The following is a 15,372-nucleotide window of genomic DNA, read 5'->3' as shown; positions in this document are numbered from 1 at the left end:
CCTGCCCTAGCACTAAAACCCCTGAACTACAGTAGTACAGTGTACATATTCATGATTTTTGAAGAGAAAATTCCCACTAGAACAAATGCATTTATACACTTCATCCCTTAATATTAATTTGATATAAATTATCTCCCTTCTAATCACACCTATCTGCTCCAGAGAAGATTGGCTGAAATTATACTCCTCCATGTCATGTGTTCTCTTGCCTGAAAAAAGAAATAAGCATGTAACAACAAATCTTGAATTTAACTTGATGCAAATGAAAAACAAGAAGGTTCAATGAATTTAACTTCATAGCTTACCAATGGCTTTTAAGGACAAACGTTGTATTTTAACTTGAAACAAAAGAAAAAGAAGATTCAATGAATTAAACTCCATAGCTTACCTTCCTCCAGGGAGGAGAAGACGTGAGCTAGAGATCTGACGTTGTTCTTGGGCACTTTGTACTGAGCTCTCAATCCAAACCTCTCCACGATTATGGCGTCAGGAAACATGGTGAAGACATACTCCTCCAGAGTGTCCATTCTCTGATCCACTGACTCTGTCGACTCGTTAGCTGCCCCGGCCTTCAGCTTCACTTCTAGTATGTATCCACTTCCAAATTTATTCTTCAGGTGTTGTGTAGGTCCAAGGCATCTAAAAAGTAAAATAGTCGATTTAGAATATCACTTCTACAGCTCTTTGTTTAAATCACTATGCTGCATTATGCTATAATAATTACATAAACATGCATTCAATATATCAGTTTTTATGTTATCTGATCATCTGCCAGTGTCGGGTTTTTTTCCGTTTGTCATTAAATAGCAGTTCCTAACCATAACTCTAACCCTAGCAGCCTAACCCTAACTCTATCCCTAACCCAAGCAGCTTAACCCTAACCCTAGCCCTAGCAGCCTAACCCTAACCCTTGCAGCTTAACCCTAACTTTTATTCTAACTCTAACCCTAAGCTAACACTAACCCTAGCTCTAAATTTAGCCCAAGCCCTAACCCTAACCTAATGATAATGCTAACCCTAGCTCTTACTCTAACCCTATCCCTAACTCTAATTCTAAGCCTAACTCTAAGCCAACCCTAACTCTACTGCTTTTTTTGTTCGCCTTTAAATAGCAGTTTCTAACCCTAAACCTGGCCCTAATCCTAGCAGCCTAACCCTAACCCTAACTCAAACCCTAACCCTTGCAGTTTAACCCTTACTCTAGCTATAACCCTAACCTTTCAATAAAATTAACCCTAGCATTAACTCTAACCCTTAGGCTAACCCTAACACTCACCCTAGCAGCCTATCCCTAACCCTAGCCCTAAGCATAACTCTAACCCTAACAATTGAACCCTAACTCTTATTCTAACCCTAACCCTAATGATAATGCTAACCCTAGCTCTAACTCTAACCCTTGCAGCTTATCTCTAACTCTTATTCTAACTCAAACCTAAGCTTACCCTAACCCTAGCTCTAATTCTAACACTAGCCCTAACCATAACCATTGCAGCTTAACCCTATTTCTTATTCTAACTCTAACCCTAACCTTAGTCTTAGCTCAAACTCTAACCCTAACCCTAGCTCTAACTCTAACCACAACTCTAACCCTAACCCTTGCAGCTTATCCCTAACTCTTATTGTAACCCTAACCCTAATGTTAATCCTAACCTTTGTCTTAGCTCAAACTCTAACCCTAACCTTAGCTCTAACTCTAAACCTAACTCCAGCTCTAACCCTTTCATCTTAACCTTAACTCTTATTCTAACCCTTAGCTAATCCTTAACCTTATGATAATGCTAACCCCAGCTCTAACTGTTACCCTAGCCCTAACTCTAACCCTTGCAGTGTATCCCTAACTCTTATTGTAACCCTAACCCTAAGCTAACCCTAATTCTCTAAATTCTAACTCTAATACTAGCCCTAACCATAACCCTTGCAGCTTATCCTTAACTCTTATTCTAACCCTAAACTTAGCCCTAGCTCTAATTCTTACCCTATCCCTAAGCCTAAGCTAACCCTTACCCTAATGATAATGCTAACCCTAGCTCTAACCCTATCCCAAACTCTAACCTTATCCCTTGCAGCTTATCCCTATCTCTTACTAACCCTAAGCCAAAAAATATTCTTAGTGTTGATTTATAATACAATGAAACATAATCTTCAAAGATTTTCTTTTAAGAACAAGTCCTTTAAATAAAAGATTCAATTGTTTATAACATTCTCTCACTCACTCAAGCTTTCCATTGACCATGATTCCCACACGTGAGCACAGAGCGTCTGCTTCCTCCATGTAGTGAGTTGTTAGAATGGATCCCCTCTCTCTGTTCTGGAAACTGCTACTGATAGTGTCCCTATAAAAATTACCACATTTTCTTGGCTACTGTTCCAATCAAAACAAGATATCAGTGAACCTTAACCATTTGAATTTTGGGCAGGTGCTCTTAGGAATTTTGGCACCATTAAATGAATATACCTGACCACATTTAAATTCTTAGACAACTGTCCTACAGGCACAGATGGTCATCTAATAATTCTTTTGGGCAATCACCTTTTTATTAAATGTAATATTTTCTCAAGTTCTTACATTTTAAATTTTGTTAATTTTTTGATCATTTATAAACAAACTTCTAAGTTCCATGTTTCTCTGTAAGATAGGTATTGTTTTAATTATTATGTCTAAAGATGATTTTTATAAATATTACAAATAGATTAAGTGAATGATACTTGAATCATTCTGGTACATGACTTCAAATAGATAGAAAGAAATAGTAAGCCTACCAAAGGAATCTTTTAGAAGCAGGATCCATTCCAGTTGAAGGTTCATCAAGTAATACTATCTTTGGTTTTCCCAGCATGCTGATAGCATAACTCAGCTGTAAAAATAAAGATTTAAATGGATGGATAACAATTTTGATTTGGGCTGGTGGTCAAATATTCCTGTATACTGCCATGTACACCTTTGACTCCCATATTTTGACCTATTCTACCTCCACCCCCATCCCCCAGGGAATGTGATTAGTTCATATTTGTATATATGATCAAGTGCTTGCAAGTTGGCTTGATTGTAGCTCCTACAATCTGGAGAATTCAAGTTTTCTAAAAATTTGTTCTTTTTTCTACACTGCCAACCCTTGATCCAAATTGTAACCACACTTGAGTGCTTTCACTTGCATTAAATGGCTCAATAATTCTTAAGAATATTTTAAATGGTTTACATGGTCTAATTCACACTGTGATTGATCCAGAAAAAATAGAATATCTCTCTCCCCTGTTGCCTTACCTTTCTCTTAGTCCCCCCTGACAGCTTCTTAGAACGTTTGTTGGCATGTTCCTGGACCTTCAGCTGATCAATAAACCTGTAAAATCAAATCATTCACTCAGACAAAATTCATCATGGCGGACATATTATATATGTTAGATACTGTAGATTCTGTATTTTTCATGAATATTAATATTCGAGAAATGGGTCTAAATGTCAAATGTCAAACTGTGAAAACATTAATTCGCAAGTGGACCATTGATCAAGAGATTTTACATTGATTTCAGCACCATAAAGATAAAAACAAGGAATTTTATTTCCTGAGTGATGCTTCTCATGAAATTACGTGATAATTAAGGCCATGTAAAATTAATTCCTTGTGATGCTTCTTTTTATTGCATGAAATTTTTACGTGATAATTAATACCTCATGTATATTTAGGAATCTACAGTAATAATGCCCAAGATCACAATCCTGGTTCTTACCAGTCAGCAATATCATTGACTTTACCCTCCTGCACCCCCCTGATGGTGGCGTACAGGATCAGATGCTCCTTCAGGGTCATTAGCTCCTCCAGGGCGTCGTGCTGGGGGCAGTAGCCCATGGCCTGGAAGGCTTCTGACATGCATGACTGAATATCATAGCCTCCTACTACAACCTATAGAAAAAATTTTAAAAAAATAAAAGACTAAAAATTTGTCTAGAGAAATCATACAAATTCTACAATTTGCTTGATACATGTATGCTAAGCAATCTTCAAGAAATTCATCACATATACTTCATAATTTAAAGACTTGCTCCCATCCCCCAAAAAATACAACTGAAAATAATGCTGTCGAATATGTTCCTTACCCGTCCTTTAGTTGGTCCCATCTCTGCTACCATCATGTTTAGCAGAGTTGTTTTGCCGGCACCATTTGGTCCTAGAAGTCCAAATACCTCTCCTTCATCCACCGCAAAGGACACATTCCTAACTGCCGTTTTTATTTCTTTTTCACCTTTGCCACAACAAGTCCGTTTGCTTTTGTTTTTCTCAAATTCTTTCCTCAGATTTTCAGCAATTGCCACTGGGCCCTACAAATACAAAATATAACATATGACAAAGCAATATCTTTATACTTTAATTGGATTTCATTTCCATGCAGGAGTCAAAAAATTGCTTTAACTTTTATTTGCATCAAATTAACCTTGTATTACTGTAAACCAGCTTTTATTTGCACAACTTTATTTCGTGATTAGCCTGGGATAAACTAGTTTGCAAAGATAAATTTTCGCAATCAAGCCTATTTTGGATCTGTTGTTAATAGGCACATAGACTTTAAGGACCGGTTCACAGCGAGAAATATTTGTGATGACAGAGTTCCCGCGAACATCACGAAAATTTCTCGCAAGCAAATAAAAGTTGGTTTACAGCAATTTTAAAAATACTTAATTGTTGACAGATATACATGTATTCCACCTGATCAATTAAAATACTTTTTCAAACCAGTGTATGTAAACTGAAACAATAAAGTATGTCCATCCTGAAATATATGAACACCTTTCTATAAATTCTTTACCTCTAAATTGTTTTTATTAAATATGGCCTTGACCCTCTCTCTTTCAGCCTTGACATCATCATCTTCATTTTGAATGACATCACTGTTGGTATGAGGGATTGTGTTTTGTTTTTCGTGACAGGGAAATGCTTCTTTGACGTCTCCGCCTGTGTTTTTGATGTCCAACATACGTAACAGCATAAAGACTGTCACTATATCAACCAGACACTGAAATCAGAGAGATATCTGGTTAGGTCAAATTTCCAAGGTTTCAAGGGTAAAAAATAATTGATTTGAGTAGACTTAAGGGGAGACAGGACACATGTCACATGACTAAAAAGACATATTACGTCATAATCGGTGATGATATACATATTAAGCCTTGTTAAACAAAACAGTTCTTGAGTAATTTTATTCTAAATTCTAAAATTGTTTTTTAAACATTTAATTTTAGAAATTATTATCAATAAAATTTTTAAAGATCTTGCCATCATATAGATATTGTGAAGTTGCCCAATCCACACTTTTGTTTCTCTTTACCCTGCAGTCTGACGTCAATGACGTCATAGACGTAGTGTTTGAATTCTCAGTGCAGCGAGATCAAGTACACACACCCGTCATGATCAGTTTTATTTCATAACAAACGGGTCACAGTCAATGTATCGTGATAAATTTCTGAAGCAGATTTTTTTAATCAATATTTTTTCGTGTTTAGAAGCAGAGATTCTCTCTATTTAGATAATTTTGAATGTTTATGTTTTCGTGTGACGTCACAATTGATTTCCCGCACTCGGAAAATACAGACGTGAAGCGTTTTTATCATGCTTACGTCTAATTCAACGATGTCCTGTGTGATATTGAGGTAAGCTTCACCCTGTGATATTTATGCAGTAAATAATTACGATGAAGGACTGACATTCAATCGTAAATTTAGAAATATTTATTGACAGAATTTTTTCCAAATGAGGTTTTTGTCGTTGAAGCTGCCTTGAAAAATGCAGAAATTATCCCACCCAAATACTATATAAAATTAAAACAATTGCTTTCAGATTATTTGAACACTATGAATATTCTGAAATATTTGAGTAAATAGCATTATCTACCATTTTTATCGTCTGTGCGTAAAAATTCACATTATGGACTCCGTTATGGGCCCGTAAACATGAAGTATCTAAATTCCATACAAACTCTAAACAGGGCGGTATTTGTGGGGCATATTTTTAAATAAGTCAAGAAATCCCATGACAGGACCATTTTAAAATGTTAAGTACATATCAAATTAGTAATATAAAAAATACGAAAAAAATTCATTGACAGGAATTTTTTAGCTAAAGGTCCTGTTCCTCTTTAATTTACTGTTTTAAAAGTTTTGAGTATACCGGTATGCCTTTGAAATTTACATTTTCTGTTGGACATGAATTTGTGTCTCTCCTACTACAAAATCTAAATACCACAAAATTGAAAACTTACAATAATGTAGGTGTAGACGATGTTATTTTCTAATTTGAAGTAATCTGAATCCTCCACAGTGCCCAGGGAATAGAAGACATTAACTCTGTAAATCTACAAAACAACAAAAAATGAGCTTTACTGAATATTAATCAGGAGAAAAGGCAAATTGTAGGAGTGGTTTCAATCTAATTCACAACATACATGTATTTAAAAGCCAAGTCTTACTTTATCAATGTAGTACAGTACTTAATCTCACTTTATAAAAGTAGTACATTACTAAATTTACTTTTTTTTTGATCAATGAAGATCAGAACTTAATCCTACCTTATCAATGTAGTACATTCCCCCGAATATAATGTAGGGGGGATCAATCAAACAGAATACAATATGTAGAATCCTGGCAATATCCTGTTCAGCTAACATGTCCAACACAGAAACTGCTGAATAGGGCAACAGGCCAAGCTAAAATATAAAAAAAATATGGATAATTTTTCGGCCGTCAATCTGTTTTGATGATAAATATCATCCTACCAGTAACTGTATGATAGGATAATAGAATTAATCACTCATCTTTATCTTTAAGGTAAAACAAAAACAATTTATTGTTACAATAAGTGAAACATGTACTTACAAATATAAATATTGTTACAATAAATTGCTGACAGGTCACAGCTTTGTCAAACATATAAGAAGCCAAATATGCAAACATAGTCGCTGAAGGAATGTAGAATAGGACAAGAAGAATCAGGGATCCCACTGCACCAGCACTGCTGAGACTGTCCAGCTGGAAAAAATGATACAGAAAAGTCAACAAATATTAATCTGCTGAGTGCATAGTTACTACAATTAGTATATACAGTTAAATCTAAGCATATTGAACATTGATATCTCAAATATCATGGATTTGTCAGATTTGGTAGACCCAACCATTTGTTTTTGAAGTACAGTAAAATTTGTCTAATCCGGACTCTGAGTACTCCGGACTTTTGTCCATTCCGTCTATAAATTTTAGTCCCATGCACTTCTTTAACAAATTCATTAGAAAAAATTCTGTGTAGTCCGGATACTGTCTATTCTGTATTCCGAACGGCCATACTGGTCCCAACTGCTCATAATTAACTGTAATTATTTCCTCTAATCCGGCCACACCTGCGTTACTTCAAAGCAATTAACACCTTTCGTGGTGGATTTGATAATCTGTGTTTACATTAGCAGTGCCATGAGACGAACTCAGTGAAATGCGGCGATGACACTGCCCAGTTGAAAAAAAAATTACTAGTATATGTTTGAACTACAATTTAGAAAAATATTAATCTTGTTTTAACTCCTTTTACGACATTATAACATAAATACAAAAAATAAATATGTACGCGATTTACAAATCAATATATAAATCGGGATCGAAAATCGAACGCATTTCAAAATGGCGCCATAACACTGTGGGGGAAGACGTAATTTTTTACATAAAAATTAAAAATTCAATCTAATAATTAGCACATCGTAAATAATTGTGCATTACTGTTTTTACATTAAATGAGCTCTTTGACAAGCGAAACCTGGTCTGCTTGAACTATAGTAGGCCTATATTATGCGTGCCTGTAGATTTTGATTTAGGTAACATTTCACCCGACTTCGTGAACAAACAAGAATTGAAGAAAATACAGTAAGTCATAAGAGACTATCTTAAAATTTCTAGACTCCATAATATTGATCGATTTCATCATTTAATTATATTTTATATTATGTATAAAGATGAACTTGTAAATAAACAACGAAATTTTCAAAACGTATATTTTGCTGCATTTTTCCTGCACTCCGGATTCTGTCTAAACCGGCCAAATTTTATGGAACCGGCGGTAGCCGGTTTGGACAAATTATACTGTACATGCATCTAAAATCCTCAGACATCTAATAAATGATTGTACTTTCACACTCCCACTAAGTTTGAGATAACAAGTTCTGACTGTACATATAAAATAGAAACTTTAGGCAGCACATAAGGAATTTCACCAAAAGAAATACTTTATATACAGAAGTTAAGGTGATATAGACCTAGTAGAAGGGCAATTTATTTAAGGAATGAATTTAATAGCTACCCATTTTATACGGTATAAACTGGGTTGGGGCAGTTTATGCTTTATAAACCGCTTCGCGGTTTATAAAAAAAGCGTAAACTGTTCTAACCCAGTTATTACCGTATAAAATGGGTAGCTATTAAATTCATTGCTTATAATTTAATTTTCATTCATTTGATGTAAGAAAAAAAGATGATTGTTCTAACAAAATGACTTTAGTTTGTACAAAATTTGAATGTAACGTCAGGCGGATTGATACGTTTTTGACGCAAGTCACTGTGACGTAGGCAACCCATTTTATACGATATAAAGTAAATTTTTTATCCAATCAAATACAGCATTACAACCAGAATTAAATTATGATATATTTGACCTGAAGAGATTTGTTGCCTGAGGACAAGAGCTAAGGGCAACATTTTGTCTGAATGTTGGAAAAAAAAATCATATTTTGCCAAAAATCTTCATTAAAAAAAACTCTAGCTGATATAATAAAGACGTTTCCGGCACAAGAAAGGACAAATTGTGCACATTTTGGTGTTATTACTAAAAGTGTAAAAGATTTTTCATTTTTTTTACCATACCTGCATAATGAGGACCACTATAACACACAGGATTCCTGGGAAGCTGTATTTAATTAGGTCAACACACAGATGAGTACCCCAATACATCCAGAAGCTGACCCCTGCAGATCGCAACTGGGTCCGGAATTTCGTCTACAAATAAAAATTTCTCATTTAATTCCAAAGCCTTATCAAATGCTTCAAAACTAGTGATAATCTATTGATTTCTCCACTTATCATCTACCGTTCTTTAAAAAAATTTTATAAACATATTTCCTCATATTTTTGTCTACACAGAATTCTGACCCTTGTGGCTCCAGCAAAGCCTCAAAGCCTGCCCCTACAAGTAAGAGCCTCAGTTAACATCCCTATGCTCCTTATATACCTTGGACAAGGTGCCAAGTTCAAAGTATCTTAAATTAAACCTCTAGCATGCTAGAGTACTGTAAAGTCATGATTTATTTTGAATTCACTCTATAAAGATGTCTGTATTTAATGCTTTTTAAAAATGTCACCAAGCTGTTCATGAATAACAAATTTTCTTACACTAGAGACATATTAATTATAAGATTATCAGACTATTATCTCTTAGTTTTTTTCTAGGCTTCATCAAGTTTGAGAAAGTGAAGCTCTAAGAGTATTTCATATAAACATACCTCTCTATCTTTGACCATGTATACTGAGAATGTAGGTGCTACAGAAATGAATGCCATGCCAATCAGAATAATGGAGGAGAACGCCCCCTGGTTGTATCGGTTGTTGTCCTCTTTTCCCGTCCAGGGGAGATTAGTGGCAGAAATAAATGATGTGGTGGCCACACCTGATTTGTTGGCCTGCAGGCTGAATAAGGAATTGGACAGGGCATTGAGAATCATGGGTATACTGTGTGGAGCAGTGGCATTGTAGAAGATGGAAAAGGCACTGGCAAACTGCAAAAAGAAGAAATACATGTAAAATAAGAAGGGAACAGTTATCTAATTAAGCCAAACAAGGACACAAAACATATTCAGTTTGTCAAAAGCAACAAATTTGTACACAGTGCACATTTCTTGGTAAACCATAATAAAACTTCTCATCGAGAAACATATAACTGAGCCTCTTTATGCATCCATACTGTAAAACGAGAATATATGGCGCACTACTAATTTTAGCGCCTTTGGCGCAAGATCCCCTGAACGCTAAAATTTATTGTGCGCTAACGGATTTCGAATTCGAAATATTTCAAAGCTTTTACATGAGTCTTTTTACCTAAGTACATGTAAACCGGAACGCGCGATTACATAATGTCGAAGGGTCGTTGGATTTTATATACACACTGGCACTGCACATGGTAAGAAGACAAAAAGTTCTGCCAAGTTATGATTTAATTAAACTATTGTTACCCTGGTAGTTGTTACCCAATTCTTATCATTAACACTTTCAAAGTTTGGCTTCTCGGCATGTCAATCATCTATCGCCTCGAGGTAAAAAATGCAATCAAGCATGGCGATTGAGCTTGCAGACTGATTATGATTACCGTTTATCCAAGTAACTTTCTTTCGACGCATGCATTGTTTTAATAAGAATTAAATGCATAAATCCTATATTTCTTTTATTTAAAATAAAAATGAAATAGATTATAACAATGTGCCACGTCCATGTTATTGCAACACCAAGGTAAAGTTGACAAATGTTTACTTATATACAGGAGTGCGATTGTGTTTCCGTGCTTAATTAACCAAAAAGTCAAACACAGTGTGGATTAAAAAAAACAACAAAATATCATATTTAAATGACAAGTGCAAGTGCTAAAATTTATTTGCGCCAATGCATTCCCACTTGCGTTTGCGCTAAAATACTTATGCGCCAAATTTTCTCGTTTTACAGTATGTAGACAACACAAAAGTAGCTGCAATAATGTAACCCTCTCCAATTTTTTTTAATCTGATATGTTCTTCTAGAGCCCCCACCCCCAAAGACAAGGGGGAGAGGGCTACATTATTGCTACTAGAACAAAAGATACAAGAATTTTTTTACTACAATAACACTTATCAAATACAGATAATTTTATGACACCTGAATTTTTTTCTCTTTTTGCTTAAAGCAAATTTTTAGCTAGTAGAAAAGACAGGGACTTACAGAGGTTGTGTATAGAAGTTTGGAGATGTCCATTCCAGCATAGTGTGGTGCTATACTCAACAGATTGGTGGTGTTGTCAAACACGTCTGTGTAGTAGGTGCTATTTATAAGGTTTACCCAATCATTTGCTGGAGAACCTGAAACATTTCAAAATAAGTTACAAGTATATGTTCCAACAAATGAATATGAATTAAGGATTATTAATGCTTGAATACATTTCTATGCATTTCACCTAACCTTTTTAAGGAAAAATTATCTATACGTTTTACATTCCACTACAAAAATTTCCTATAGGACACAATGCTCACCTGGGGCACATTGCTTTCATTCTCTCTCTCTTTCTCTCTCTCTCTCACATATAGATACAGATACATGATTCCTTCTAGTCAAGCTGGTTAAAGAGCAAGAGCCATCTTATACATAAAATGGCCCTGTACTAATATCTATTAATTAACTATCACCCTCTTTCCATTTTCATATATCAAAATAAAGTAGACACTTGGTGCTTTCATGTTCTATAATAAAATTTCGTTTTGAGAATCCAAATATTTGAAAACAGGCTTTTAGAAATTGCAATGTTCTTGAAATTTGCAGAAAATATGCGTATTTGACTACCTTCAGCAAAGAATAAAAATATGAGCACAGCCTACGATCCAAAAAATAACACATGTTTTTTGATCTTCAGATATAGGTCTTTCATTATGTGTTGGCATATTTTGGATCAGAGGTTGTGCTCTCTATGAAATATTGAAAAAACGCTTCAATTTTAGGTCATTTTCAAAGGAATTTACAGAATATAAAGAAAATGACGCATTTTATGACGTCATAATGCATTGACTAAATGTGAAATTACCTCACAATTAATAGATACGTGTTCACCAACAGTCCAAGTGATAAATACTGCATTTACAACCTAAACTGGGCGGTTTTTAATTTTCAGAAATTCTCAGGGCCAAATAAGGCCCAATATGGCTCTACCTCTTAGCCAAATGTTAAAATGATGACACTGAAGTCTAGTTTATCCAGAGGCCAATCATCTGGTTCACCTTGCAGACAAAATTTGTCTTGTCTGGAAAGACTTAGATAAGAGAATTGCTCTCAAAACCTTAAGCTCAACTTAAAACATGAAGTAAATTCAACAAACCATCAGAATTGCGAAGTAATAAATTTGGTGCTCCTGATGGAATATTCCTCATCTTGGCATAAGCAGGCAAGCCCATCAGACTAAGAGGGGTAGGTGTGAGGTCCTTTGTAATATTGGTTGCCGTCTTATTTATTACCATGCCTACCACCACAAAAACAACTGGCAAAACGAGAGCAAAAATCAAATTGGCTTTGTTACGGAAATTAAGAAGTGCCCACATTTTGACCATAGCTTTGAACTGTCTCGTGGAGAGATTTTCTGTCTGTTTCTCAAGGTCCAGTAAATCTGTGTCAATGTTTACTTCAGTGGTTTGAACGTCCGCTACAGTAAGGGGGCTAACTCTGTTCTTGTGGACGTGGACATTTTCAGTTTCCATTGTTGACTCTATCATTTCTTGCAAATTCTCAGTTGAGTTATCTTCCTCTGAAAATATTTTTTAAATTTCATGTACCAGTAATTGCCATGAATAACAAGAGGCCCACGGGCCTTATAGGTCACCTGAGTATCATGTAACAACTTTCCAGCGATTGTATTTGGTTCGTGTTTTAATCCAAAAGCCATGAAATTCACAAATTTTGAAAGAGGCACCATTGCTTATCAAAGGGCAGATTTCAAAGCATTAATTTATTTTTAGTCAAAGTACCCCCCTGGTACCCCTGACCCAGCGGCCCTGAAATTATCTATTTTGAAAGAGGCCCCTTTCTTCATTTTAAGGCCAGCCTTTTTTTTCATGTTTAAGTTTAGTTATGAACATGAGAATAAAAAAGTCCCGAAGGAGAAGGAAATAAAAAATTTTTTTTGATAAATCAATTATTAACATTTGTACATTCTTTTTTTATGCTATCCTAATAGGCTCCTTACCACTGGAAACATAATGCTTACAAATAGGAAAGTAGAACATTTAATTGCTTATTTCATCATCTGCCAGTTTGGACCAGTTATATAATTTTTGTGATGTTGATCAAAATATATTTTTACAAAATCAATTCTTTAAAAGTCTTTCAATATATCTTCATTTTTTTAATATGTGTTTGGTGAATATGTAGACATTGTTCTAAAATTTACTTGATGCCTAAAATTATAATTCCTATCATAAAACAGACAGGGAGTATTGCGGAGACTGGAGTAGGGTGAACATTTTTTCAATTAAGTGTAAAATAATTTTTCTGGCTGATGCAAATGATACTACATGCCTGTATATATTTGTATATTCTTGCCTTTTAATAGTTGAATTTTTTTTAATTTCTTCAGGTTATTGTTAAATATTTCTTCCTCAAATGGACTTAACTTCTCCCATAGTTTTATTCATTACATCTGATGCATAAGCAACCCTTTTCTGAAGAATGATGCTTAGACTGTAAGCTATAACAGAGACCTAAACAATGTCGCTGGCAATATGCAATAGATAGCTACCACGGGCAGTTTAAAACCTCTCTCTTACTTTGAAACTCTCTCTCACCAGCTTGTCATTGTGCAACAAAGTCGTCAGCATTTTATTTGTCCTTTGAACAGGTGAAACGTTTTGAATGGCACTCTTATCCATGAATGTTACACTAAACCAAGCTATCTTCTCAGATCTAGCTTTATTTACCCGCCGTTTCATCGTAAAACTGGAAGTGCAAGTTCGTAAATTTGAAATCTCGATCCCGACTCAAATTTGACATCGGAAAAAAAAATTTTTTAAAATTTTTTTCAGAAAATTCAAAACCTTGAGCGGAGGGTTTGTAAAACTGAAAATAAAATAAATCCTGGCCTTAAATATGTAATTATATCATTAGCATATTAACCGGGAGCAAAGGATAAGATGTTCAAAGAATTCATGCATTTACTATATAATCATTAGAGCCCCACCCTAAAAAAGAACCCCTGACCCTGGGGCCATAAAATTCACAATTTTGGTAGAGGCACTCTTGCTCATCATAACTATGTACTTAGTTAGTTTATTTAATAACCAGGAGCAGAGAAGAAGATTTTCAAAGAATTCATGTATTTTCACTATATAATCAATAGAGCCCCGCCCCAACACCAGAACCCCTGACCCTGGGGCCATAAAATTCACAATTTTGGTAGAAGCACTCTTGCTCATCATTAACTATGTACTTAGTTAGTTTATTTAATACCCAGAAGCAGAGAAGAAGATTTTCAAAGACCTACTGCGGGTACACTACCTACTTATTTAGCCCCGCCCTAGCACTAGAACCCCTGACCCCAGGGCCATGAATTTCACAGTTTTGGTAGAGGACTCATTGCTGATTACAATCATGCAAACAGTTTGACTGCTTGATGTCCAGGAGTAAAGAAGAAGATTTTTAAAGATTGCATTAATTTTAGTGGTTTTGGCCCCACCCCTCAGGCCCCAGGGGGCAGGGATAATGAAATTCACAATTTTTGTTCCCCTTCACCCATAGATGCTTTGTGCCAAATTTGGTTGAAATTGGTTCAGTGGTTGCAGAGAAGAAGCTGAAAATGTTCAAATGTTAACGCACAATGCACGACACACGACAACGGACGAAAACAGATAGCAATAGGTCACCTGAGTAAACTCAGGTGACCTAAAAATGCAGTAATTCATACAGATGGCTTTTCAATATTTACAAAGGCTTTGTCTATTCACATATGCCCCTAATACTGCCCCGCAGTGGTACAAATGCAACAAAATGACTACCAAAAAAAAACGAGATTCCTTGTTTCCCCTTTCATTTATGTTTAGCTTGCTATATTGAAATTTGAGTTATGCCAAAAATAATGGACTCATTTTAGACAATATAAACTCAAGCAATCCTTCTTTAAACATGTTAATGAAAAATTCTTCAGATCAAAACACTACATAACTATCCTGCATTTATTTTCTACTACAGAAAAGTGGTAAAGAAATATGTTGTAAAAGGCTGTGCCTTTAAAACAAATACCTAGCTTCATAAAGACTTCCTCTAATGATGTCATGGAAACTCCGTAGGACTTGATTCCAAGGGTCTCCGCTTTACCACCATCCAAGTCACTGAATAGACCTGGAAAGTTTAATAAACATAGTAAGAAAAGATTAACTGAACCACTTTAATGTGTAGATAAAGCATTTTTTTCCTTTAAAGAATGGTCAATATTGTTTGGGATCATTTTCATTAACATATTTCACTTTTCATAAAAATATCCAAAGTTTTATCTTTCATATATGATTTGTAAATTGAGATCTTCTTTTTTTTAAAAAAGCTACTTTTTTTTTCAAGATTCTTCATTTGAACAGATA

General features: G+C 35.0%; 1 protein-coding gene across 1 annotated transcript; it reads right to left on the bottom strand.

Moving 5' to 3' along the window:
* Nucleotides 1-149: 149 nt before the first annotated feature.
* On the bottom strand, nt 150-15,180 carry LOC134278460 (cholesterol transporter ABCA5-like; the record flags this gene model as incomplete). The annotated part of the gene is made up of 16 exons (XM_062760780.1): nt 150-209; nt 389-639; nt 2,214-2,333; nt 2,761-2,855; nt 3,263-3,338; nt 3,727-3,899; nt 4,094-4,315; nt 4,801-5,007; nt 6,250-6,342; nt 6,556-6,693; nt 6,863-7,015; nt 8,888-9,019; nt 9,523-9,795; nt 10,985-11,121; nt 12,129-12,551; nt 15,038-15,180. Coding segments are annotated over 16 exons (2,696 nt in total), but the record flags the coding sequence as incomplete, so codon positions are not given.
* Nucleotides 15,181-15,372: the final 192 nt, after the last annotated feature.

This window comes from Saccostrea cucullata, unplaced genomic scaffold (genome assembly GCF_032062105.1).
Source record: "Saccostrea cucullata isolate Sc308-1 unplaced genomic scaffold, CSIRO_AGI_Scuc_v1 ctg14387, whole genome shotgun sequence".
NCBI lineage: Eukaryota > Metazoa > Mollusca > Bivalvia > Ostreida > Ostreidae > Saccostrea > Saccostrea cuccullata.
Note: the sequence above shows the minus strand (reverse complement) of the source record. Positions and strands in the feature narration are given on the sequence as shown.